At 41.5% G+C, this 24,865-nt stretch overlaps 1 protein-coding gene across 1 annotated transcript in view; it reads right to left on the bottom strand.

Moving 5' to 3' along the window:
• HOMER2 (homer scaffold protein 2) overlaps positions 1-24,865 on the bottom strand; it is a 48,355-nt gene continuing 23,490 nt past the window's right edge. Inside the window, exons 3-9 of the mRNA XM_085233956.1 lie at positions 13,515-13,646; positions 7,790-7,882; positions 6,306-6,445; positions 4,978-5,134; positions 3,997-4,107; positions 1,548-1,628; positions 1-281 (exon numbers count right to left, since the gene is read on the bottom strand). Coding sequence (XP_085090082.1) covers positions 93-281; positions 1,548-1,628; positions 3,997-4,107; positions 4,978-5,134; positions 6,306-6,445; positions 7,790-7,882; positions 13,515-13,646 — 903 coding nt within the window. The 3' untranslated portion in view covers positions 1-92. The remainder of the gene's footprint in view (positions 282-1,547; positions 1,629-3,996; positions 4,108-4,977; positions 5,135-6,305; positions 6,446-7,789; positions 7,883-13,514; positions 13,647-24,865) is intronic.

A 24,865-nucleotide genomic window follows, 5' to 3' on the forward strand; every position in this document is an offset into this window, starting at 1 on the left:
TGGAACATTCTAGTTATATTTTGTAAAACACATGATTGGGATCAACAAAACATCAAACATCCAGACCCTAGATTACAAAAATCTATTGCCATCTAGTTGTCAACTCCAAGTTTAGACAGTCCTTGTCGGAAATCGTGTAATTCATCTATCTTCCCATCTAGTACATCTAAAAAATTCTTTAATTCAGTTTTAAGGTTGGTCTGCCTGTGTTTGCTCTCTTCAACTTCTGTCCTTAGTGTTCTGACTTTCTCTTCAAGATCTTTGTTCTTATTCTCAGCATCCTTGAAGACAAAAAGATAGCAAGACAAATCATACAGAAGAAAGATTAGCAGCATTTAAGAGAGTAAAGCAACAAATGGCATCAGATTGGAAAAGTTTGCTCTAACTTCTGCAAACTGATTAACGTGAGCACCTCTGAAGAAACCAACACGTGCTGGACAGATTAAGAAAAGCCCACGCAGAAAAGGACACAGATTAACTGGAAAAGACACTTTGCATCAGATTTTGTCATTTGGTTGATATCTTAAAATTCAGCTGGATTTAAATCACACACCACGCATACATTTCTGTCACTGCTACAGTTGCAGAATTAGATTCTGTGCCAGCAATTACATACAGAATTATCCATGGTGGTTTAATCTTGAAAGACAAGCTTTAGAAAATACTGCCCAAGGAATGTTATTGCCTTATGCAATACTTCAGGATTCATTGGTGGTTTTTTTTGTTTTTTTTTTTTTAAAGTTTGCCCTTACCCTGGGGAGCCCACAGGCATGCTATGGAGCAGCCAGGTAACACCTCCCATCCTGCTCCCGCACGAACTCTTCTGCCTGGTCTCCATTTCATTAACACAAGCACATCTTTATCCTCACTAAAAGCCATGGGCATCACTGAATCAAACCACGCTCAGCACCTGTCTCCCTTCAGTATACTTCTATCTGATTTGACACCAATTATTAGAATGTTGGTACCATTGACTGGACTGATTTTGTTGATGAGACTGCTTACATTTGTCCTTCTATGTATTAATTATTGCACTTATGCAGACCAAGGCACAGTCCCATGAGTCCTGCTGGGTACAAGCACCTCCAGCAGCACAGCCATGTACCCCAAGCCCCATGGAACCACAAAGCACCAGCACAGCCTCCATGAGTTTTGTCCCCAGTGGCACACAGCTCTGCCCATCTGTTACTTTCCAAAAAGCCTCTGCAGCGACCAGCCATAGGTCTTGGGGTGCTCTGAGCACAGCACAGGCTCTGCTGGGACAGCCCCAAAGTAGGAATGTAGGATGTGAGATAGTATGGAACCAGCAGATGATGGATGCAACGTGAACCAGGGTGTGCTAACTTGCGCAAGGGAAGAAACAGACCTATGAATGAGTCAGTGATACAAAAGGCATGGTGCATTTTGCAACTAACAAGTATTTTTTGTTTTTGTAAACTGGGGTTTTTTGCCTTTAAACCCTGAATTCCAAACAGAGAACTGCATGGGTTGTAAGACAAAATAAATTCATCGATTGCTTTATAATTAATTTCACTGCTAAACTGTACCTGTAATTGTTGAGATACAGATTCACATTCTGACATGAGCTGTGGTATAACTTCACCCTGCTTTCGGAGCTCTTCCAGTTCCTTTGAAAACACAAAAGAAAAGAAAAATCATTGCAAGTTTCAATTTAAAACAATGAAAATTTGAGAATAATTTTGCATATTTTATTATATTCTGCGTTGTATTTGGATTTTAATACTCAAAATAGCATGTCCGCATTCAAGAATATGCTACAATACATTTTTCACTGCATTTTTGACTTTGTACTTCTATAACAGACACTGTAATCCAATCTCTAGCATGAATGTCATTAATTATATTAATGAAATCTTAACCTAAATGACGTATCTACTCAAAAGATATGTTCAGTAAGAGAGAATCCGAAGTGCTGTAATGCTATGAGCAATTTATAGATGGTAGCAAAGAGCAAATTAGACATGAATTTACAATGATGGCAGCAAAAAGGGCCAGTGGAATTACGAGCTGCATGTAGAGAGGCATCATTACAGAGCACAGTTGCGATGGGCTCTTCCCTACTGCACAGCCCTGGGCAACACCTCCCCAGGTTTGTGTTCTGTTCTACCACTGCTGTCAAAACTGAGAGGAGTAACTGAAAGGAATTCAGGAACAGAACAACGTGACTCAGTAGGAGACCATGTCTGGTGGAAATAAAGAGTGCTGAATGCATTAATACCACAAAAAAACACCACCATTGAGGTTAGTAGGGAAAGGCACTAAGAAAGCCTGTGCACCTTGCAGAATGATTGCCAGCATCTCTGAAAAGCACATTTGCAGGTTCAAGAGAAGCTGTGCCTTGAAGAGAGTGCAGAAATGCTGCCCACACAGGTCATGATCTCAAGAACAAATGTGAGTATATTCTGTTTCTCAGCATCAGTTTACATTCATGTAAGACAGCACACCATTTAATACTGCAGACTTTTCTGAACTGCACTGAATAATTGGTTTAACTCATGTATGAATAACTATATCCAGGCAATATTCCAGCTATTGGAAAAGGAAGAGTAATTTTATTTTGAGATATGAGCTCTCATGCATACGAATATGTACACACATACACAATGCTTGAGAACTTGTATGTAAAAATATAAAAATATTATACTATATATACACTATTACGCTGTTTACTTACTATATATATTATAATACAGTATGTATGTGCATAAATACATACTATAAAGTATATGGCATACAATATAGAATACATGTCTATATAAATATTTCAATAGATAATTCCATCCTGACTCCCATGTCTTTAAATTTCTCTCCATTTTCCACATGAAGAGAGTATCAGCAGTTCTTCTCAGAGGGCAGTGTTCACAATTGGGCTTCATGCTGGTTACTTCTGGATGGTTTAGACCTAATCAAGGACCTACTAATGCAAGCATACAGTTGAAAACAAATTAATGAATTGGATGACAGGTGATATTCACAAGACAATTGAGTTTCTTGCTCATTTGGTATCACAAAAATGTGAAATTTGAGCAAAATGCTAGTAAATAAGGGTTCTAATATGTGCTATTACCACAGGAAGGCTGGGAAGAAAACATGACATTTTCCTTGGAAATACAGTGCTGAGAACCATATTATATTTATAAAAGTGCATCAAAATCCATCTCCCTGAACTATTTCCTTGTGTCATCTTAAAAACCCTTAACAGAACTGCTTTTAAGAGTGCCAGCTGAGATGTTGTAATGGCACATGGCAAACTTTACTGCACCTGCTGACAGCTCTTTCTTTCTCAAACAGCACAGAGCATTTGGTCACTGTAATGAAGGAAAAGACAAGGATCCCATTATTTTTCCCGCTGTTCAGGGGCCCCAAGCCATCAACATCATTCTCCTTAGAAAAATGACCACCGTGTATATCAAAAATGACAAAATGGGCTACTCCAAATGAATTCAAGTTTCTCACTTTTGGCCTTAGTCCTGAGATCAGAGGGAGGCTGTAAAATGGGTAAGCTGAAGCGTATGAGCCATCTGGGGGAAAAAAAGAAAACAGGGCCTGCTACTCAAATGCCCAGTTGCTTTGTAAATGTCTTTGTAATGAAAAATCCTGCTCCTCCTGATGTCTGTGGAACACAGGATGCGGGCACTGACAACAAAAACTGTTTTCAGCAGACATCTGTCTGGCCTGGGGCAACTTGTTCCACCTCTCCAGCTCTTCTTGTGGGAGTAAAGCACTGCATACACAAACCACCAGAATAAAGTGTGCTGTCACAGCACATAATATGGTGAAACTGAGATCTGAGAAAATCTATCGAACTATTGCCAAAGAGTTCTACCCAGAAAATCTAGAAACGGGCAACACCCTCAGACAACAGGCTTTTCCTGGCTGTAGGTAAGCCAGACCATAAATCTATGCCCAAAGTGAGAAGCAACTCCAGCTCTGGAATGTATATATGTAAGCCCTGTCTGTATTTATGGCACTTACCAGCTCTTTGTCTTGAAGCTCTGTTTCCAGCTCTTGGAGACGTCTGCTCAGCTGTGCGTTTCTTTCCTTCTCTTTATTTATTTCATTGCACTGCTCCTCCAGTTCTTCAATCTTTAAAAGATGCCAGAAAACAGATGTAATAGACACGTTTCAGAAAATCTGGGGCAGACCACAGCCAATGTGAGCAGGCATTGCTCCACTGAGCAGAGGGAAGCAAAGACAAATTTAACATGTCATAGATCTGTTTCTCAGATTACAGCACTTAACTACTACAAAATCATTGCTTCTCGCCTTAAAAAGAATCCACGAACACATCCACGAGGGAGCACTGGGGCTGCGCTTAGTTTCTGTCACACAGTACCTCACCTAATTACTCAAGGATGCACAAAACACTGAGCTGCTACAACAAGTGGGGCTGAGGAAACAATCTGCACGTCATTTCTGTGAAACTAGTGTAAGGTTGTAATGGATAGGGTGTGTCAGTGTGGCAAGGAGAAGAAATCCATCCCACGCTCTCAGCATGGCCTCCTCAGGGGCTGCTTGTCACTGGGGCTGCAGCAGGAAGGAAGGGGCGGCCATTTCCTCACCTCAGGAGCCGCACTTCCCACAGGCTTTCCCCACAGGCTGGGGAGAGGTTTGGGAAAACCTGTGTGGAAAATGACAGCACATCGTACTGATTGCATTGCTGCCCCAGACTTCTCTATCAATGACAACATCTGTCCCCTAGCGCGCGCACACACACACAAAGCGGCAGCAATGTAAGAAAAGAGCACAGCTAACCCTCAAAGCTCCTTGGGGACTATTTCAATTAATGCTCTCACTACAGACACCTTCTCCTAAAACCCCTAATTGTATCTGTGTCTTAAAAACTGCCAATTTGAACTTGCTGGTTGCCCCTCTCATTGTTCACTGTTTTTCGTCACCCCCATCAAAGCTCACAAGGTGCCCTGGCATCCCCTGGTTGCTGCTGGCGCGGGCTACCTTGCTTCTGAGCTGGTCATTCTCCTCCTTGCAGGCTGAGAACTGCTTCTTCCAGTGCTCTATGCTGGCAGCCGACTCCTGCAGCGCTGTGGTCAGACGGGCGTTGCTCTCCCTCAGTGTCTGCAGCTCTGTCTCCCACTTCTTTACATTGGAGGAGCTGGGAAGGACCGGACACCATTAGATGGGCTGACCATTTAACCCCACATCTTGTTACTCTCTGTCTGACCAATGTACCCTGCTGTCCTGTACCTGTGCATCACTACAGTTTGTCAGCACTGCTGGGACCCTTCAGGATGGACAGTGTAGAGGAGGGGATACTATCCACACACGGTTTGTTTTATGCTCAGCCTTCAATATGCCTTACATAGTGCTGAAGAATGAAGCTACTCACTTCCCAGAGCTTTGAACTACAGAACAGAGCAAATGGAGGCTCTGAAACCTCTTCCACAGCAGCTTCTTTGCCTGTGAAGGTGTCTTCAGCAGGAGGAATGAGCAACTGGTATGATTCAGAACAGGTTATGCTACTGAAATGCTGATAATGTACTTCAAGTGTAAAATATGCAACCTTACACAGTGAGCAACTCTAATGCTGCTCCTGTCACTGCTGCCTTTATTTTAAAGAGCTTTTTATGAGTAGTCTGATCCTGATCTATTTTCTATCCATTCACAAACATATTCACACACAAGAGGCAGACAGAGCAAGCAGGATTCTAGAAAAGAATTGCACTATTCTAATGCTACAGCTTCGCATATTCCAAGTTCAGTGCTTTCATTGTGGCTGCAAATTACTCTTTTCAGCATTTCAAATAATTTGTCAAAGCAAGTAATAAAAAACGTGACTTCAAGGGGCACTACTTGCAGCTTAAGAAATATCCCCCAAAGACTTCTAGAAAATCCAGTGAAATTATAGTTTTCATTTCAACCATTTATGGTGCAGTGCATTCCCTTCAAGAATTTTAAATATCTCTACCTATTTGCATTGAAGTAAATGCAGCAAAAACAAAGGGGAGGAACAGATTAACTGCGTATGTTACCAGTAGCAATTGCTTCTCAGTGACCTAGGTCTTATTTCTGCAGATCTAAAATTCTGCAAAGGAAGGTGGTGTGGCAACACCAGATGATCTTATCTCATCATGAACCAGATCAGGAAAAGGTAAATATCTTCCAATAAGATACCAGGAGGTGCCTGCTAAAATCTGCTCATTCATTCCTGCTGCTGCATCATTTTAAATTATGTTATTACATCTGAATAATTTCTGCTAATACCATTAGCCATCATAATTACAGCACACCATCTCCATGCAATTAAGATATTAAAAGAACCTCACCTTTGGGCTAGAGCAATTTTTAGTTTATCATTCTCAGACTTGAGCTGCGCCTCAGCAGAACCACCATGGGATGCCTTCTCATCATCTGTCCCATTCACACTAGATGCTCGGGTGGAAGATGGTGTTTCACGCCCAGATTCCTGTGGCACAACACACAGATTAATGCAGGGCTTCTTTCTACATCCCACATCTCCTGCAAAGCAACTTGATTGCCTCCACCCATAAGTAACACAACTTGCATGCTGTGGCACACAAGAAGAGCATACAGGGCTTTCCTTCTTGTCAGCCAGAAAAGGGTCCTGTCCTGCTTGTACCCACATGAGTGCAAGGAGGTACAAATGCACAGGACAAATAACATGTCATGAGCTGAATACTCACAGTTCATGAAAAGTGCAAAGCTGCCTTCTTTATAAAAGAATGAAAGAATGATAATGACACACAAACTGAAAATTTAAAGTGTTCACAAATAATTTTTAATTGCTTTAACAGATGAGGCTTCTGAAGGGCCTTTGATTGTTTGTGGTTTTTAAGGTAATGAAACAATACAATGCTCCTGGAAGCACAGAAAGACCAACACAAAAATATACAAAATTCTGCTGCTCCAAAGAGATGACCTGCACACACTGCTTGTTGCTGACCACAAATACAGAACAAGCAGAGAATCATAAAAGCCACGACCAAACTCTTCAAAAACCAAAGTCTTCGAAAACCACAAATATCTGAAGTCAGCCTCTCTGAGCTGTATTTGGACATCCCCCATGGGCTCAGATGCAGGACTGAGGCTTCAGCACCTTTTCTCTAGTCATCCAGCTCTATTTCCTGAACAATATGAATATAACCTTCCTCCAAATACCAGCACAGGCCAAGCACTGCCACCAAACCAGCACTCACTCTCTGCTGATACACCACTGCCCAGTGCTCACTGGGCACAGAGGTGCTTGGCTGTATGGAGGTGTGCTGCCTAAGAAGGCATATTATACAAATTGCAACATGAGCTCTTCCATCCAGCCCATCACTAAAGCGCTGCCTGTTTCTGCAATGCAGCTTTCAATGAATCACATCCAGGCAATGAAAGACACGGTGGCTGTGAAGCAAGCCTTTGCATTGGCAAACCAAACTCCTACAGAAGTAGATTAGACAGATAACAAAAAAGTCTGCTACAGAACTATGCTGATATACTTGCTAGTGACCCAACCTATGTGTAACAGTGTAAATCAAAGGATGTGTAACTCTCCCAGCTACTAAAAATGTGTAACAGCTCAGAACTGCTGAAAAAACTTACAGGTAAATGAAGGCAAAGAGCATGAATGGATGAAAAATATTCCTCTGACAATGTTAATGCCCAGCAGCTGATAATTACCTTGGGCAATCTTCATTTGATATAATCCCCTCAGCCTGCTGCCAGAGGCTGGTAGTTCATTAGAAAATTTAGCTTTAAATTATTTATCCTGTATGCATATAAGTATTAAAGATAAATTACAAACCTGTGAATGATTACTTGAGGTCTCAATTTTCTCTTGAGATCTGTCTCTTGCTAGCTTGGCAGCCTCTTTCACTTCTTGGAATTTCTCTGCAAACTGGAAATAGCACAAAAGATGCTTATTAAAATTATTAACTATACATAAAACTGTTTGGTTTATTATTTTTGTATGTATCATAGATCTCCAGAAGTGACCAACTAAATTTGATAATTCATTATTTTTGGCAAGAAAAAACATTTTAATTCTTTGTCAGGAAGGTGCTTCCAAAGGCATGGCAATGCTGTTTCTAAAATAAGGATTCTCTGCAGCTCACAGTAGAATCCCACAGAGCTACTGGTGCCCCTTGGTATGAAGTGGTTTTGTTTATTTCTTCTCCCTCAATATTATTCACTCAACACTGATGGTCTATTAAAGTCAAAAGTATATATGATTCTATGATCTTATATACTAAGCCCAAAGTATGTAAGATCATGGAATCACAGAATCATATTTGGATTAAAAAAAAAAAAAAAAAATCAGACTTCTATTCCTCAAAGCAAGTCAATTAAATTAAAGAATGCAAATGAGCTCCTGAGACATCTGCAGGATATGAGCAAGGGATTATCAAGACAGAAAAGATGAGAAAAAGGTGATCTGGATGTGCTACAGGGACCTATGAAAATGCAGCTTTTTTGGTCTGATTTTCTAAATACTGGCAAAAATAAAGGTAGAAGACTTCAGGAAAAGGTTTGAGTGGTTTCTATAAATATCAAACTGGGGGAGTCAGTGGAATGGAAAGATAAAGATGAAAAGCAACAGTCTCGTTCCTACAAGTTGCTGGAGGACATCTGCTCCTAAGCCAGTCTGGCAGCTTTGAAATACAAGTATTATTGCAGCCAATCAGTGGTGCGGGGCTTTAAACACTTTAAACAGCATGTGAAGTTCTAAAAGGATGATTGCAAAGATGGAAGAAAATGCATTTAAAAAAAAGTAATTAAGATGCTGGCAGTATATGAGTAGGTAACTTTGTCTCTCTTCTAAAGTAACCTGTGATTTGGAAAACTTGAAACACTGGGAAGGACAGACATATTAAAAGTACATATAAATAGATCTATTTTACTGCACAGCGGCGAAAAATACTGCCATTATATCCTTGGAAAATTCAGAATACCTATGACAAAATTGTAAATAAACCTTACAAAAATCAATTTTATAGTCAAGGAATGGGAAGGCTCATTATCCGCATACTAATCCTACCCTCTAACTTTCAGCTTTACAGCTGGTAGTTAGCATGCTTTCTCCCAGTACAATACTGGGACTGTATAGATTGATCTTCAAGTAAAAGAAATCTGGACCTACATGTGGAGACAGTGCACACGGAATGGAGATTTCCAACAAACACACACACACCGCTCTTAAATCCCATGCAGGAACACATCTTCAAAGCCAACTGAAAGTTTGCAAGCCACTTACAGACTGTAACAATGCTTATGAATAATGAATATGGAGCTCTTGAATCCAGCTATGTTCTATACAACTGCTGGAATTGCATATGTAAAGTATTGCTCTTCTATTTGATGGCATGTGCAGTTCCCACACAAAATGACCTGATTACCTCTGTAGCTCTATGAAGACCCTCAGCATCACCTACTCTACATTTTGTCCTTACATTATTTGACTCCAACTTTACATAGAATATCTCCGTAATGTCTCCCACTGTGACAAAACAGCTGTAGCAAAAGGATTATTTCTAAAATACTGCGTCAACATAAGTTCTACACTTGGATTTCTTGCAAACAGGAAAGGACTGTTTCGAGTCTCGCTTTTCCAATAAATCCTTATGGGCAAGTATGAAAAATTTATGAAGGTTCTTCATGGACTTTATGAAATATGAAAAAAGAATTAGAAGTGATCTATCAAATTTTATCTTCGCAGCTATCTTCATAAAGCACACAGGAGACTGCTGTGAAAAATCATCTGAGCCAAGAAGAAAAGGATGTTTTTACACAGTGCCATAATGGAAATTGAATGTGACTAAACAAAAGCAACCTTCAACACAAAACTGATGAAGACCTCTTCACACAGTGGATTTCAGCCGCCAGTTTACCAACACATATTTAACACTTTTAAAAACAAGTACCAGTAGGTGAGATTTTCACCAATCTCAGGCAGACCCTTGGCTTTAAGAGTGGAAGTATTATCCTTACTTCTAAGCACTGTTACAATGTAAAGAGGGCTGCAACAGAAACTGAGGTGAAATACTTCTTTGCTATTTGTTTATCTCATACATTTGGTTGCAATCCATAGAGTTCTGGCGCTGCTCCTTTTTTATTCTTAGCTAATTAACAGCTGCTAGGTTTTGCTCGCAGTTTATTTTTGAAAGCTAAAGAGGATCCCCTTGGCTTGCCACGAAATTAAAGCCTTTCACTTGATTATTCTGCTGAGTGCAGAAACAATACAGCGATAGTCCTGACCCATACAATGTTACCAATGCTGACTGCTGCCTCTCTCCAGCAGCTGACCAACTCTCTCTCATACATAAAAAACTGACAAATAATTGAGATACTAAAAAAAAAAAAAAATGCGTATCACCACCAAGATCTAAAGTGATTTTGAGCTATTAAACCATTGCAACAATAGAGTGCTTTTCCAAACTGGAAAATTCTTAGCTTGTACTAAGTGAAAATGTAGTAAACGCAGTCTCAAGATGCTATGGCACGTCTCATTCTCCAAAACCAACTTCTTACCATCTTTCCTCCCTTTGCCTTCCCTCTCCTTCCTAATGTCACTGAGCAGACAAACTTCCCCACAATTCACAAAAGAATGACAAATTCACAAAAGCAGAGGAAACACCAACTGAAGACCTCTCCGGCAGGCTGTGGGACCAAGCTGCAGGATGGATTGGCTGCTCCCACCCCTGGGAAACTCAGCAGCCCAAGGGCATTGCATCACTGGGAGTCCTGATCAAAGAGATTTAGCGGGGACTCAAAGATGCAGCTGTGCATTGCACAGATTATTTAGAAGCTGTTCAAAATCTGCAGCCTGCATGTCACCTGGAGAAATATGTAAATATGTAGAAATAGAGCTTCTTAACATTTTACACATTAAGAAGCATTATTTTGTGCACGTGAATTTTAAGCTCCTTATCTGGCACTATATTTCATGTCTCCTATCAGAAGTGGAGCAGCTGCTCCCGCTCACAGCAGTTCCACATAGACCTCCTCACCCCCTGGCTTTGTGGAATGGGCTATGCAGTGCTCCCACCTGGGAACACCGGGTACCTGACCCACACTGCATGTGTGGCATTGTCACTGTGGCTTTTCCTCAGTGTCAGGCAGATTATCAGGGATGAGAGCTTTTGCTCATGAAAGTGGCCAGGGATCACACTGCACGCGTAACACCCACGTGCATAGATGGAAAGCAAAGGTCTGGCACTTCCCAGAAGCTGACTGCAGTTGCTTTATAATGTGCAGAGTCTGGGCTTGCTAGACTTCTCACCTGTATAAATCTCTGTCCCTATGCCCTTGGCTAGCTAACTACTCCTAAGATTATCATGTCTGTACCACAGCATCCTGAGCGACAGCAGAAACGTTACTTTACAGCCTGGTGTGCAAAACACCAGTTTTACAACATCAGTCCTGCCTCTCCATCACAAACAGACAGATCATTAATACTGGCTTGATTCCTGTTTCAATTTTGGTGTAACAACATCTGAGACATTTTTGAGGTAAAGGACCTTAAGCAGGACATTACCATCCACATTGATTGGGAGAGTCCCAATGTCTGTTGTTAATTAGGTTACTAGGTCATTGAATGCAGTTTTCATTAATGGCTCATGTTTAATTTGAACTGCTTGTCCCTATAGGTATGGATTAATGCTTAAGCATCTCAAGAGAAGAAAGCCATTAGAAAGAGGCAATATCTTTTATTAGGCCAGCCAACATGCTTAAAAAACACAGGAGTTGATAGGTATGCTAACCACTTCTCATATCTCATTATTACCCATTGTTTTCAGCTGACATCCTTCATTTTCATTTACTTATTTATTTTAAGCCAGGGCTATTGATCTCTGGTTCACAGGAGTTTTAGCACACCCTCCCAACTCCTGGCTAATAGCTTCAGGTATTTTTGGGAAGCCCGGTACACTGTTATTTATATCTTTTATAAGAGTGTAATGACATCAGTATAAAATGAAACAATTTCGCTATTCCCAATACACTTCTGTAATCTCTTCACCACCTTTGATCTTTCATACTAATGGCTTAAAAATTAAATGGAGGAGCATGATCATAAGGGATATCTTGGTCCCGTTGCTTTGCATGGCAGTATAATAAACAGCTCTTCTAACATTTTCAAGACAGACAACTGCCAGATTTTCAAACACAACATTTTAAGCCATTTTCAGAAGTGCCCCTTAAACCATCTCTTTTCAATATTCTGACCAGAAACAGCCTTTCTGCTGGTTTTGGAAGTTTCTCCTGCAAGGAGAAGGCTGTAGCATGGGCAATGGGCACTTCACGGATTAAAGAGTCACTTAATAGTACCAGCATTAAACTTACTCTAGGCACATCTTTGGTCAATTCCAGAGAATATGGTAAATTCTCTCTGATTAGGCTGTAAGGACTGCTAAATGTGCTGATTCTAAAGATGCCCAAATGTTGCATTGTATCATGGCTTACCTGTTACTCAAAACAAATGATTCCCCTTGATTAACCCTCCTACTACTTATTTAGCTGCTATAAATACCTGTTTGAGGTGAAACAAGCACTCATCTACATCTAAACATCACAAAACTTCACTATCACCAACATCACATTTTTAAAAAACAGTTTTGCATGTGATTGATCGAGTGGCCTTAGCACCCCAGGACAGCATCCCATTACTGCCATGGCACTTAACAGACATCCCAAATCCAAAAGTAATTTAATATGCAAGGTAAAATATGTTTTGTATTTAAGAAACACTTGCAAAAAACACACATGTGGAAACTGCAAAAACTCAGTTAGTTTTAGAAAACTAAAACCTGGTAAAAATTCAAGTGATTGAAATGTCTCCCTCCAATTGCAATGACTTGCCTTAGCTATTTTAGACACTACAGGAAACTTCAGTTCTCAGGATTGCAATCAAATAAAGCATGCAAGAGGACAGGAGCATGAGAGGCTGTGTACCATGTCCTAGGGACACAGTGTTTAGTTAACCACTAAGCTTGATGTCAAGTAGCCATGCTTCAAGTGGCAACTATGTGCTAGATAAATAATGCTTTTCTGTTGCAGGAACAAACACCTCAGCCTCTTGATGAGCACTGGGCAAGACCACTGATCTAACGATAGGGAATTTATTTTAAACTGCTTGTTACTCATTAGCAGAGGCAGTCATGCAGCCGGCCCCTACCCAGGGTTGTGCTGTGCTGATACCAAGGTCAGGGCAGCTCTAGGAGGTACAGCCTTGGTCCCATTTGGCTTCACAGCTCTGTGAGCATCTGGAATTGCAAATGTTTTTAACTACCCTGGGCAAAATATTAAAATCCCCACACTAGAACCATCATCAGCAATCCAATTTAGTTTATAGTTTAGACCACAGAGTTTACAATGCAGCCTGCTTCTGTACACAGAGATACTAGCAAGTTATAGGAATTGATCAATGCATGTGGATGAAAAGGATTTGCAGAATCATGCAGACTGGAAGAGGCTGGATGGGTACACACAGTTCTTCATTCTCAGCAAACAAGACTGCTGGGGACCCCCATTACCTTGGACAGCTGCTGCTCAGAGGGAAAGCCCAACCCAAACACAGTGTTGGCTCTGCTGTCTGCCCACTGGCCGAACTTCTGCGAGGTTTTGGTGAAGGTCATGTTGGGGGTGATTGTGCTGTTTATAATCACCTGTTTAGAAACAGATCAAAAAAGAATTGTAAGAAGCCACATCAGAAATTTACATTCTAGCAACCATATAAATCAAAGCAATTAGCAGTTTGAACAGAGAAGCTACAGTACTCCCAATAATTTTTCCCAAAACATATATTTAATATATTGTCTTACTTGATGCAGGAATTGTGATGTTTTATCACCTTTTATTTCCAAAGTACCATCATAGTCCTGCAGTTTAACACCACAGAACTCAAAGCAGGGACAGGGGGTTACAAAACGACCCTGGCAGAAACGTGGAGTTGATCTCACTTTTTCAGCATAGAAGCACACAAATTATAGTTTAACAGTGAACTAAACCAGGGAGGGTGGTAAATGACATCACCAACAATGCACATGCAGCTTCAAACATAAGTGTCATCAGGACAAATATTCCACCACTTTCACACTGACTGATATCTAATTCAGGAGCCTTGAAAGCAGCAGTGCTTCTTGTGATCAAAGAAATGGCCAACAAGAGGAAGGCTGCAGGGATGCAGTCTCTCAGGAACTTGGTAGGAAAGGCATGAAGTGTAACCATACCAAAAGGAATGAGATATACATGCCAGTTCATTATTAAAGATCTCAACTTTATTTTCAAGATACATCATTATATGAGCCTAGAGACTCCTTCCCTTGAAAATGAATTCATGAGCAACAGTCTTCCTGCTAGCAGAACAAGAGCTTTCTTTAGTAACATGTACCATCATTTCCAATATGCAAATTATGCAGTAATTAAGCCAAATCCGTGGGACAGCTTAATTAACATGATCAGGAAGTATCCTGGCAACATCATTTGCTAGGTATTCCAAGCAGATTTTTCCTAAGCTATCATTTACATTTAGCAAAAAGTGTGAATTAAATTCACCAGAGAAAGAACATTCCTTGCCTCCATCCCCTCCCTAACTTTTACCCTCTGTGTGGATGCTTCCGTTTTCCTTCTTAGAAACTGCACATCTTCGGTGGCTCCCCATACTGTGCCATCACTTCCCAACAAGTGTACAATTCCCTGCTGTGTGCACAGGACCAACCTCAGCACACAACGAGTTGATCCAGACCAAGCTCAAAAGCAGTATGAAATCATTGCTGCTGGAAGCTTCTCACCAAAAGCATGAAAGCAGGGCAGGGCCAAGTGGCTGACGCTAGTAAATTCTGTTTTACTTTTTTAATAGGAAGGATCAGGATGAGAATGGGGAAGAGGTGATTCTTCTTCAGCCAGCGTTGGCTGACATATGCTGTGTAGAAATGAACTTTTGAAGATGAGGCATGGTTTTGTATGGCTGTCTCATAGAGGCATAAGGAAAGCTGCCCAGATGTGCTGTGCTCCAGCTGAGTCATGCAGCAGAAAGGCGCCAATATGGAAACCTAAGTTCAATTCCAGTGATTTAAATTAAAAGAAAACCAAAGACTTCAAAGATTCTACGCATGGTTTTGACAATTCAAAGGGAGGGTGACAATAGGAGGACTGGATGATACAATGAGTCACAAGAAAGGGGGTGAAATCTACAGCCAAGTGAGAAATTAGGATGTTTTCCATAAACATTAAAGAAAGTGCTGAACATATATCCTATGTCAGACAGGGGAACTACTTAAACGTATCTGTCTTATTGATTTATTTTAGAAGCTCTGAAACAACAATAAATTTCAAGGGATAAAAAGTATTATTTCAGCCCTACTGTGCCTATCAAATCAGACATCTTTGGGTGAAAAACTAATAAAATGACCCCTCTCACTGAAAGGTGAGAACGTTCTTCACAGGAAGCTGACAATGAGAGTAATAAAAATTCCTAAAATAAACATTTAGAAAATACAAACATAAAAAACACACTGAAGAGAACCTTTAGACCAACAGTCCAACATCAAAGAAGCAATAAGAGGGATAATGAAGACTACAAACTAGAACACAAAGCAACTTATTGAGCAATGAGATGAAGTATATTTGCTTAGCACCTTAGAGGTTCATTTTTTCTGTAGCCAGTGCAGAATCCAAGGGAAGGTTGTGGTGATCACACACCTTCAAGAAACTGTCAGTTCATCTGCTACATTTATAAAAAGCTGCAATTAGTGAAACTGCTTGCAAGCCAGCTCTAGCTTTTTTTTTTTTTTTTTTTTAAAGCCCTCCTCTGTCAGTCAGATGCCCCAGACACCACATACAAGTGAAAACCTGAGAAAAAAGCTGAGAGAGCAACTCAGAGCTGCATGGAAACAGTCAGGAGAAGGGGAACACAACACAGCGCCATGAGGTACCCGTGATCAACACTAATTTTATGAAGAATCCAAAACACAGCGCCATACAGGCCTCTACAAAGAAAATCAACTCTATCCCAGCCAAACCCACAGCACTGTGGGAAGGTTTCCCATAGGACCGCAGTCCTATAAGAAGAGTCCACTCATCATTCAAATGGACTCTTACGAAGCAGCTTTGCATTGGCCCTCATTCCTATAACACATACGATGGAATTCTGACCGCATCAAAACCCCAGATAAATGCAGGGACTGTCATCCAGGTTAATGGCTTCATAGACAAACAGTTCTAATGAGCTGCCATCAGTCCCTGAAGCTGTTAATGGGTTCTCCCCGCAGACAAAGGCAAAGAGGAGCATAATGTAATAAGCACCTTACAGAATAATAAACTCATTCATCACACTGGTGGAGCTGTCTTACTGTGGTTAAAAAAAATCTGCCTTTGCTCTCATCTACATGCCAGCACATCAGATGGCAAACATTCCTGCTACGTCCACACAAGCCAAACAAAATCTCAGGCTAATTTCACTTCCTTTGGGAGAAAAACAATCGTGACAGATCTATATTTTTATTTAAAGATGATACTGAATAATTTTTACAGTACAAGGTAGCACTCCATCAACCAGAAATGATTCGAGACGTTTAGGAACACACACTGGGCAAATTCATCAGATAGAAGTAAGCAAATAAGCTTGTGCAGGGCAGAGCTCTCACAGGCTGAAACACACCCACCCCACAGCCTTCCCAAAGAGAGAAGTTGCCAAATAAAACAAGCAGAGAGGTCACAAGATAACCTGGGTAGAAAAAAAAAACTGCACTGGCAGCTCAAATTGCTCATGATATATGCATGGCATATGTACACACAGCCACCTTTTATCATGGGGGACGCTTAGTGCATTTAAAGGGTCCTTCCCAAACTCCCCATTATCACCACATCACATGGATGTGTTTCCTGAAAGGCATTTTCTCAAGATAAGGTGAGGTGAACACGTGCACATGCAGAACAGTGCTGGAGCAGGCAGGGGCTACCAGCAGCTTGGGACATCCTTGGCATCATGCTACGTTTCCAGAAGCAGCAGCATAGATGGGAGCAGGCTCAGCCCCAGGAGGAGAGAGCCAATGGCTGCGAACATCTGGCAGAGCCACCAACATGCTGCCCTGAGCAGCACCAGGACATTTCCTTGGCTGGGATACCCACCCACAGAGGCAAACACCTCTCTACCTGGGAACAGACCAAAGTAAGAGCTGTGGGATTGCTAGACTAGCCAATTTTAAGTTCTAGAACTGCATTAAATCAAATCAGAAATGGGACAGAAATAATCTCATTCTTTATTCTGGGACCAAAGTCCCAGTTCACCAGATTGGGAAATTCCAGAATTATTCCTCTTTAAATTCACATCACCTGCTGTTCTGAAGCAAATTCACCTCCAGAAAAGCCCTAAGACTCAAGGGCATAGTATCTCCTCATTAAGAAGTCACTACATTAAAACCTCCCCATTTCATTTTCACACCTCTCAATATGTGCTTTCCAGTTTGCAGCCCCTGTGAAATTTAATTTCCTCAACCCACCAGGCTGCTAATCTTCAGTAAAGACGTATCTCAATCTAAAAACAGAATTGATGAGGGCAGGGAGCTGCCAGTCCTTGGGCTGCAGCTATCACAGGCTCAGCAGGTTCTTCCAGCTCATCAAGCCAATGTGAATCAGAAGCACTCGTGAACCCGGATGTGAAGACCAAGGGAGAGGGACAGGTTTGCAGAGAAATTCTCCCGCTATCTCACATGTTCAGCAACTCCCTTGTGGAATTTATCCACCTACACTGCCATGATTTGCACTTATCTTCACTAGCTACCATCCTTTGCTGATGGCTAGACTGAAACGTAATGTCTTTTGGCCAATAAATCACTGATCTAAGAAAGCAGAAACTGTATATTACATGAGTGAAATGACATAATGAGGAAGGTGCTAACCTCGGTGTGGGGCTTAGAGCTCTTCACCTCCTTCTAAAGAAAACAAAAAAGCTACTGTAACGCAGAGCCTAAACCACCATGTTCACACTTCATTGCAGAAATGAACCACTCACCTGTGACCCACAACATCAAATCATCTCTGCTCCAGCTTACAAAGACAGCACACACACACACTCATGCCATTAGCCATGATAGGGCTAGCAAAAGGTAAAAAGGGAGTCCCCTCCAGAGCCTACCTTCCAAACGGGATCAAGACAAACTCACAACAAGAAACTGGGATGAAAAAAAGAACAGCCCTTGACCAAAAAAATAAACTTGTAATGTAGAAGACTTAATTACAGCTGTCTAACAAATCAGGGCCAGTAGAAATCTCTCCCCTCATCCCTTCTACAAAGACTTTGTAGAAGGGTCTAGACAGAAAGACTGAAAGACTGAAAGACTGAAAGACTGAAAGACTGAAAGACTGAAAGACTGAAAGACTGAAAGACTGAAAGACTGAAAGACTGAAAGACTGAAAGACTGAAAGACTGAAAGACTGAAAGACTGAAAGACTGAAAGACTGAAAGACTGAAAGACTGAAAGACTGAAAGACTGAAAGACTGAAAGACTGAAAGACTGAAAGGAAGACTGAAAGACTGAAAGGAAGACTGAAAGACTGAAAGGAAGACTGAAAGGAAGACTGAAAGGAAGACTGAAAGGAAGACTGAAAGGAAGACTGAAAGGAAGACTGAAAGGAAGACTGAAAGGAAGACTGAAAGGAAGACTGAAAGGAAGACTGAAAGGAAGACTGAAAGGAAGACTGAAAGGAAGACTATCAGCAGCATCTATACATTTGAATTTCGCCTTATCTGCTGTATCTCCCACACAGAGATGTGTGGGACATACACCTGGGACAGACCTGGGACTTCACCTGAGCAGACTGGGGGCACCAGAAACATGCCAAGAAGAACACTGAATGTGTCTGTTCTGCCTTTCTTCCTGCTCTGCTCCATCACTTATATGCAACAGGGGGGGATGCAGCAATGGACAGGGGACAGCTGCCAGGTCAGCCAGGCAACCAGGGCTGTAGCTATGCCACCCAGACATAGATTTCAGAAGCATCCATAACACACAGTGCTAAGAAAGCAAGTATGGAAAGGGACTCACAGTGATGACAACCCTCACACGCTGCCATTGTTGGCTCTGTGGGAATAAGGGCCATTTCTGCAGTTGCACTTATCTCTCTTTTCCCTCCAGATCCACTCTGCAACCCCAGGGCTGTGCATTTTTAACCCCGTAACACAACAAATCCAAAGCAATGCATGACATATAGGTAGAAGTAGCTCTTGGCCTCCTGTATGAGAAAATATGTAAAAAATGCCCTCCCCCCTAATAAAAAGACTAATAACTGTTTTTCCTCTACTAAACTATTTCTGTTGTAAAGTCCTTATTGTGAACCTGTCTAAATGCAACGAAAGTGGGTTCACAGTGATGTGAATTCTATTAAGTAAACCTCCTGCTACACCTACTCCATTGTGCTCTTTTTCTTCCTGAAGTAATTAACATCTCTGCAGAGCTGGTTTCCCACCTCCTCCACCCAGTCTAAATCTCTAAAGTCTCCTATTTTTGCTTTGACATCTGACGAGAATTTCTTTTCCTTTTCAGCATAGCACACACATCCACCCACCACCCTGCTCAGCACCAGCAGCTGCTTCTTGAAGCAAAGCTACAGCACTGCTTCCCAGCCTCTCTGCTCTGGAACAAATTGTCACCCAGGAATTTCATGCAAAATTTCATAAAATATACAACCTGATAAGCCTGTGTGTTATTTCCAGGTAACATTTCTAACTTTCCAGAGATGAAGAAGAATTCAGCAAAGGCATTATTTCTTCCTGGTGACTACAAATTGGGTGAGGGAGAAGGCTGCATTACTTACAATGAGGTGCAGCAAAAAATACATAGTTGTCTCACATTTGTACTTTGGGGGATTTTAGATAAGCATAATCGAATCCCTACATGAAGCATTTAAGCACACCTCTGTTTGCACCCTTGAAGCTGCACCATAGCCTCATTTCCTCTCTTCAGCCTGAAGGCCCTGTGCAGAGCTCAAACAGGACTTATCCCAGGACCTCAAGTTGTTCCAGCACATACACATCACAGAAACGCCAGCAGAAGGTAGTTATAGTTAAAGACGCAGAAACTGAATGGGCCAAACAAAAAAAAGATGACCAACACTGCTTTTAAAGACAAGGTTGAGATGATGTCTGAGAGGCAGAAGCCAGCAGCCTGGAGCAGGGCTGCAGGACGTGAGCAGTATGACATGGGTAGGATACAAGACTGTGGCCATCCTTAAAGACTCCTCTGTTCTGAATGGCAACATATACACCCCAGTGAGCAGGCGTCAGTAAGACAGGTACCACTGCCTCTCTGAAATCTGGAAAAAACTGCCTTTTGGAATGAGGAACAACCAAGAGTACGTTACTCTTGGCATATGGCAGAACCTGCTTGACATCTTCTGAAGCACCCAGATGAAGTTACTGTTAGAAGACAGCACAACAGGTGCAATCAGGTCCTGCAACACTCAATATTCTAACCTAACTGAAGATATGAAGTAGCCGTGGAATAACATAAAATAACAACCCTCCTGCATCCTCAGAGATGCCTGATGACTTATTTTGCTGCTAGAAAATGAAGGAAGGTGGAGTTAGAGAATCCAAAGAGAATCAGCTTTGTAAATTATCTACTATTAAGTAGTTGACAGTCTTTTATACTACTCCTGGTTTTCCCTATAACAACTATAGTACCAGTGAACGCAGGTATTCAGGTATTAGGTACCCCTGGCACTACAGCAAGAAGAAGGGAACAAATAATGGATGCAGCTGTTTCATGGGAAAAGCATTCCTTAGAGCTCCATAAAGCACAGCTTATAGAAATGATTTGTTACTTTTGGTAGCTGAACTTAAAAACAACAACGACAACAAGAGGGACTAAAAATTTCGAATCAGTCAACCAACTGCTAAGCAGAGCTGTGTTCATTGCAATTCCTGATAAATGTGCAACAAATAACTTGATAACTTGTCCTGATAATTCTGCAACAAATCAAGAAGTCCTTCTGGGATGAAAGCTGGGGAAAACTTGAGTAGATAACACAGGTGTTCAGCTCATCCCTGGGCACTATGTTCCTCAACCCCCCTTTGCAAATTTCTTGGAAGAAAAAGCACACTGCGAAGCCTGTACCTAAGCTGAGCAACACCATGCCCCCTGAGCTTTGGTGAGCAAGTGTGAAAGCTTTTGGAATGTAAAAATATGCCTACTCCAAGAGTTTTGCTTTGCTTAACTAATGAAACCAAAAAGATAAGGGAAAGCATCTGCAAAATCTTCCATGTTGTGCCTGTGATGATGATACTAGAAATCTTGTTTTTTACCTTATCACCTCATCACAATTATGGATCATTTCCCCGTCATATTTTTTTAAAGATTCTTCAAAAGCTCTGTTAAGATCAAAGATCATGACCTGAAACAGAGCTTTACCAAGAAACTTTAAGGAGAGGTTATAAAAAGGGAAAACCTATCCAAGAAGGAAGGTTCCATATTTGCCGGTGCAACCAGAAATCCTCTGGGAAGTTTTTTTTTTTTCCCCCATAAATTGCATTTATGAATAGATTTCTGCAGCGCTGGTTCAGTTGTGTGGTCTCTTCATAGAGCTGGTGGCTCCATGCACTCCACCTGCCAGGCAGGGTCAAACAGCAGCAGGTGTGCTTCCCATTCTTTGGGGAAAGATTCAGTTGTTGGCACTCTGTTTTCTGCTCTCCTGAGCTCACTAACTGGCTTATGGAAGACTTCCTTCCAGAAACAATCCAGAGCAAAGGATTTTTCACATTTCAAGTGTAATAACTTGGAAAGAGATTAATAATAGAAACACTTCAGTGATGCAAGCTGTACAGCTTTACCCAAATCCCATCCTCCGCAGATGCTCAGGACTTCTGACTGATTCAGTCTCAAGGGACTCACCACATTTCCCACCATATCCACAGTATTTACTTTGCTCCATTTCCCAGCATTTGACAAGCTCTCTTTCACTTGCAGCCCTGGGTCTTGTTTGCACAAACCTTTTTAATGTTTCCCTCCATTCCCAGTTCATCTCCACTGCTATCAGCAATTCAGAAATAACTGCTGCAGTTACTCAGTATTTCCCTCTGAACATTCACGGCCCCACTTGCACAAGTGCACCCCATGTTACCTTCTCTACCACCTCGACCAGCATCAGCAATGGCTGGAAACTTCTGCAGACACAACTCCAGGCTACATATCATCTCCTCAGTTATAAGATCCCGCACCTCCTCTCTGCCTGAATTTCTGAATATGATATCACCTTGAGCAAATAAAGCATGATGCATGCGGGCAGTCCCACGCCTGGCTGGCAGTTCTGCATCTCCTTTATGCTGTTCTTCCTCACCACCAAACTTCAAAGGAAATATTCTCAAGTTATTTTAATGTCTAGAGAGAAACAAAACCACAAGTACACCACAACACAGATAACATGAATATTTAAAGATCACTGGGGACTGTCATTTTCCCTTAATTTCATTCACTGTTACTTCAAAATTTCTTTGAGAAGAACAGGAAGCCTTGGATTTTGCAGCAGAAGGATCCATTGCACACCTCAGTGCATTGGCTACATGCAACTATTTATCTTTAAAATGTGTATTTTATTTTCTATTTGCATCTGCCCAGCTTTAGCTGCCAGCTTACTGCCTAACAGATTATCAGAGGCATTTTCCTGGTATTACCAGGAAAGTCACACTTCTCCATGCTACTCCACAGGCTGAATGAGTTGCACCTCCTGTATGGTGGAAAGATTCCCTTAAATTGAGAGTCGCCCCTAGAGCCCTTCAGAGTGACGCCATACATCTAGAAGCCCTGCTCACCTGACAGCTCTGTTACATCAACTGAAATTGGGAAACAGAAGTTAAAACCAGCATGGAAAAAATATTAATTTGTTTCACTGAATGAGAAGTCACAGCTTAGGTGAGCCTGGTGAATTATGACCCAGGGCAGGACAGATGTTTCCCTGCTTGTAATCTGCTCTTCACACACAACCAAGGAGCACATCACTACAAACAGAGCAGCTGCTTCTCAAAGAACAGCTCCATCCAATCTCATTATTTACAGCAACAACAAGCCCAAAAGGGGCAGCAAGAAGCAGTCAGAGACTCTTCAAGTATCAATTCCAAAGCACTCTGTGCAGCACTGTTGGTGCTAGAACCTGCCTGGTAGATGAGCACCCACTCCAACTTCTACTCAGAAGACTGAAGTAGGAGAAGCCCCACTGCAGCTGCCTTACCAAGCAGTAGATAAAATGGCATCAGATCATCGTAAAGGCTCTAATATGGATTTGCAGAAGTTTAACACATACACACAGGTTGGTAGTTAGTCTGTCTCAGTGGAAAAGTACTTGTCTACATTATATTTTCCATATTTAAATATTATAAAGCCACAACTAATGTTTTTACTTACCAGTCATCATACTAGCATAGAAACAGGGAGATGTTTGTTATACATATATACAAAATATGCACACTGGAAAACAGGATTGTGCATTAAAATTATATTTTATGCTGTGTTTTCATATTTCAAAAGATGCTCTTTTGATGTGGGGGGTTAATCAGTTCCATTTGTTGCAATTACTCTGTTATGGCTCCAGTATAATCTCTAGTGCTAATAACCATGTTGAAGATGGTTCCAATAGTTTGTGAAATACTTAACATACCATGATAGGGGTAAAGAGAAGATGAAAGCCATCACATAGGCTCATTTCTCTGTATTATAGCAGAAAGCTAGCTCAGTAGTGGGGATCTATTGGCATAAGAAGGTTTCTGGATCAAAAACACAGCCTCACTCAGCCTCCGAGTGCTCAAGGCCTGTTCATCTTCCTACTGCCTTTCCTTTGGAGCTGGGTCACTTTTGGGGCTCATTACACAGCCATGAGTGTCACACTGCCTTTTTATTGAAAGGGCCTTTTCTCATTGGTTTTCAGTAACAGAAGCGTAAGTAATACTAAGCTCATGCCCCTCCATTCTATGGTGGACAGTCCTGAGACAACCAGAGAAGAACCCTGGAAGAAATGGGATGAAAGGCATGAAGAACACAACAGGAAAAGTCTTGGGAGGGAGAGGGGGGGAAGGAGGGGAAGAAATCTCCATCTCAGTTACTGTGTGGTGAAAAAAAGTCTTGTGAAGCTGGAGTAAGTATTTTCTGCTAAATTAACCAGATGTTACCAGCAGGATCTCTCTGGGAACAGCAGTGCTGCTGCCAGCAGAGCAACACACAAGGCAAGGAGCATCAGGCACCGGGCAGCCCGCCCAGCCCCGGGCAGCACACGGCACAGCTCAAAGGCAGTCACAGCACTAAAACTAGGGCAGGCCAAACGGGAAATAAAGGAACTTCTGTCTCTTTGACAAAACACATATTTGCTCACCCACACCTTTGAAAAATCACTGCATTTTATTAAGGATTTCTCTACACCCACTGAAAGGAAGAAAAGACAACACTTCACTTTCTAAGGTCACTTTCATTGTTCTTTTTCCTCCCATTATCTTTTCTACCCAAGGCAGTAAAACATCCTCCTATCATTTCACTATGAAATTATGACAACCATTATCTGCTTACAGTGGAGTAGTGCTGCGAGGCCACACTCGCCCTGCCACGGAACAGCACATCTGCTCTGAATGTGACAAGAGGTGCTGCAGTTGTTCTGATCCTTCTCCAACACAAGTCACATCCATGAGGTCTGGAAGGCACAGTTAAAAGCTACCACAGCAGTGCAGAGCTGCTGCAATGCACAGACTGCTGGAAGCCTTTGTTCAATTCAGATCCAAGTTTGTAAGATTTAAATTACTTGGTAGGCTTTTCCTGAACAAGAGTTGATATTGGTTTAATGGCTGAAATTACATCAATGAAAGAAAAAACACACAAAGAAACTTGCCAGATGAAGGAATTTCATCTCT

Source organism: Meleagris gallopavo, chromosome 12 (genome assembly GCF_905368555.1).
Source record: "Meleagris gallopavo chromosome 12, MGAL_WU_HG_1.1, whole genome shotgun sequence".
In the NCBI taxonomy this organism is placed as follows: Eukaryota; Metazoa; Chordata; class Aves; order Galliformes; family Phasianidae; genus Meleagris; species Meleagris gallopavo.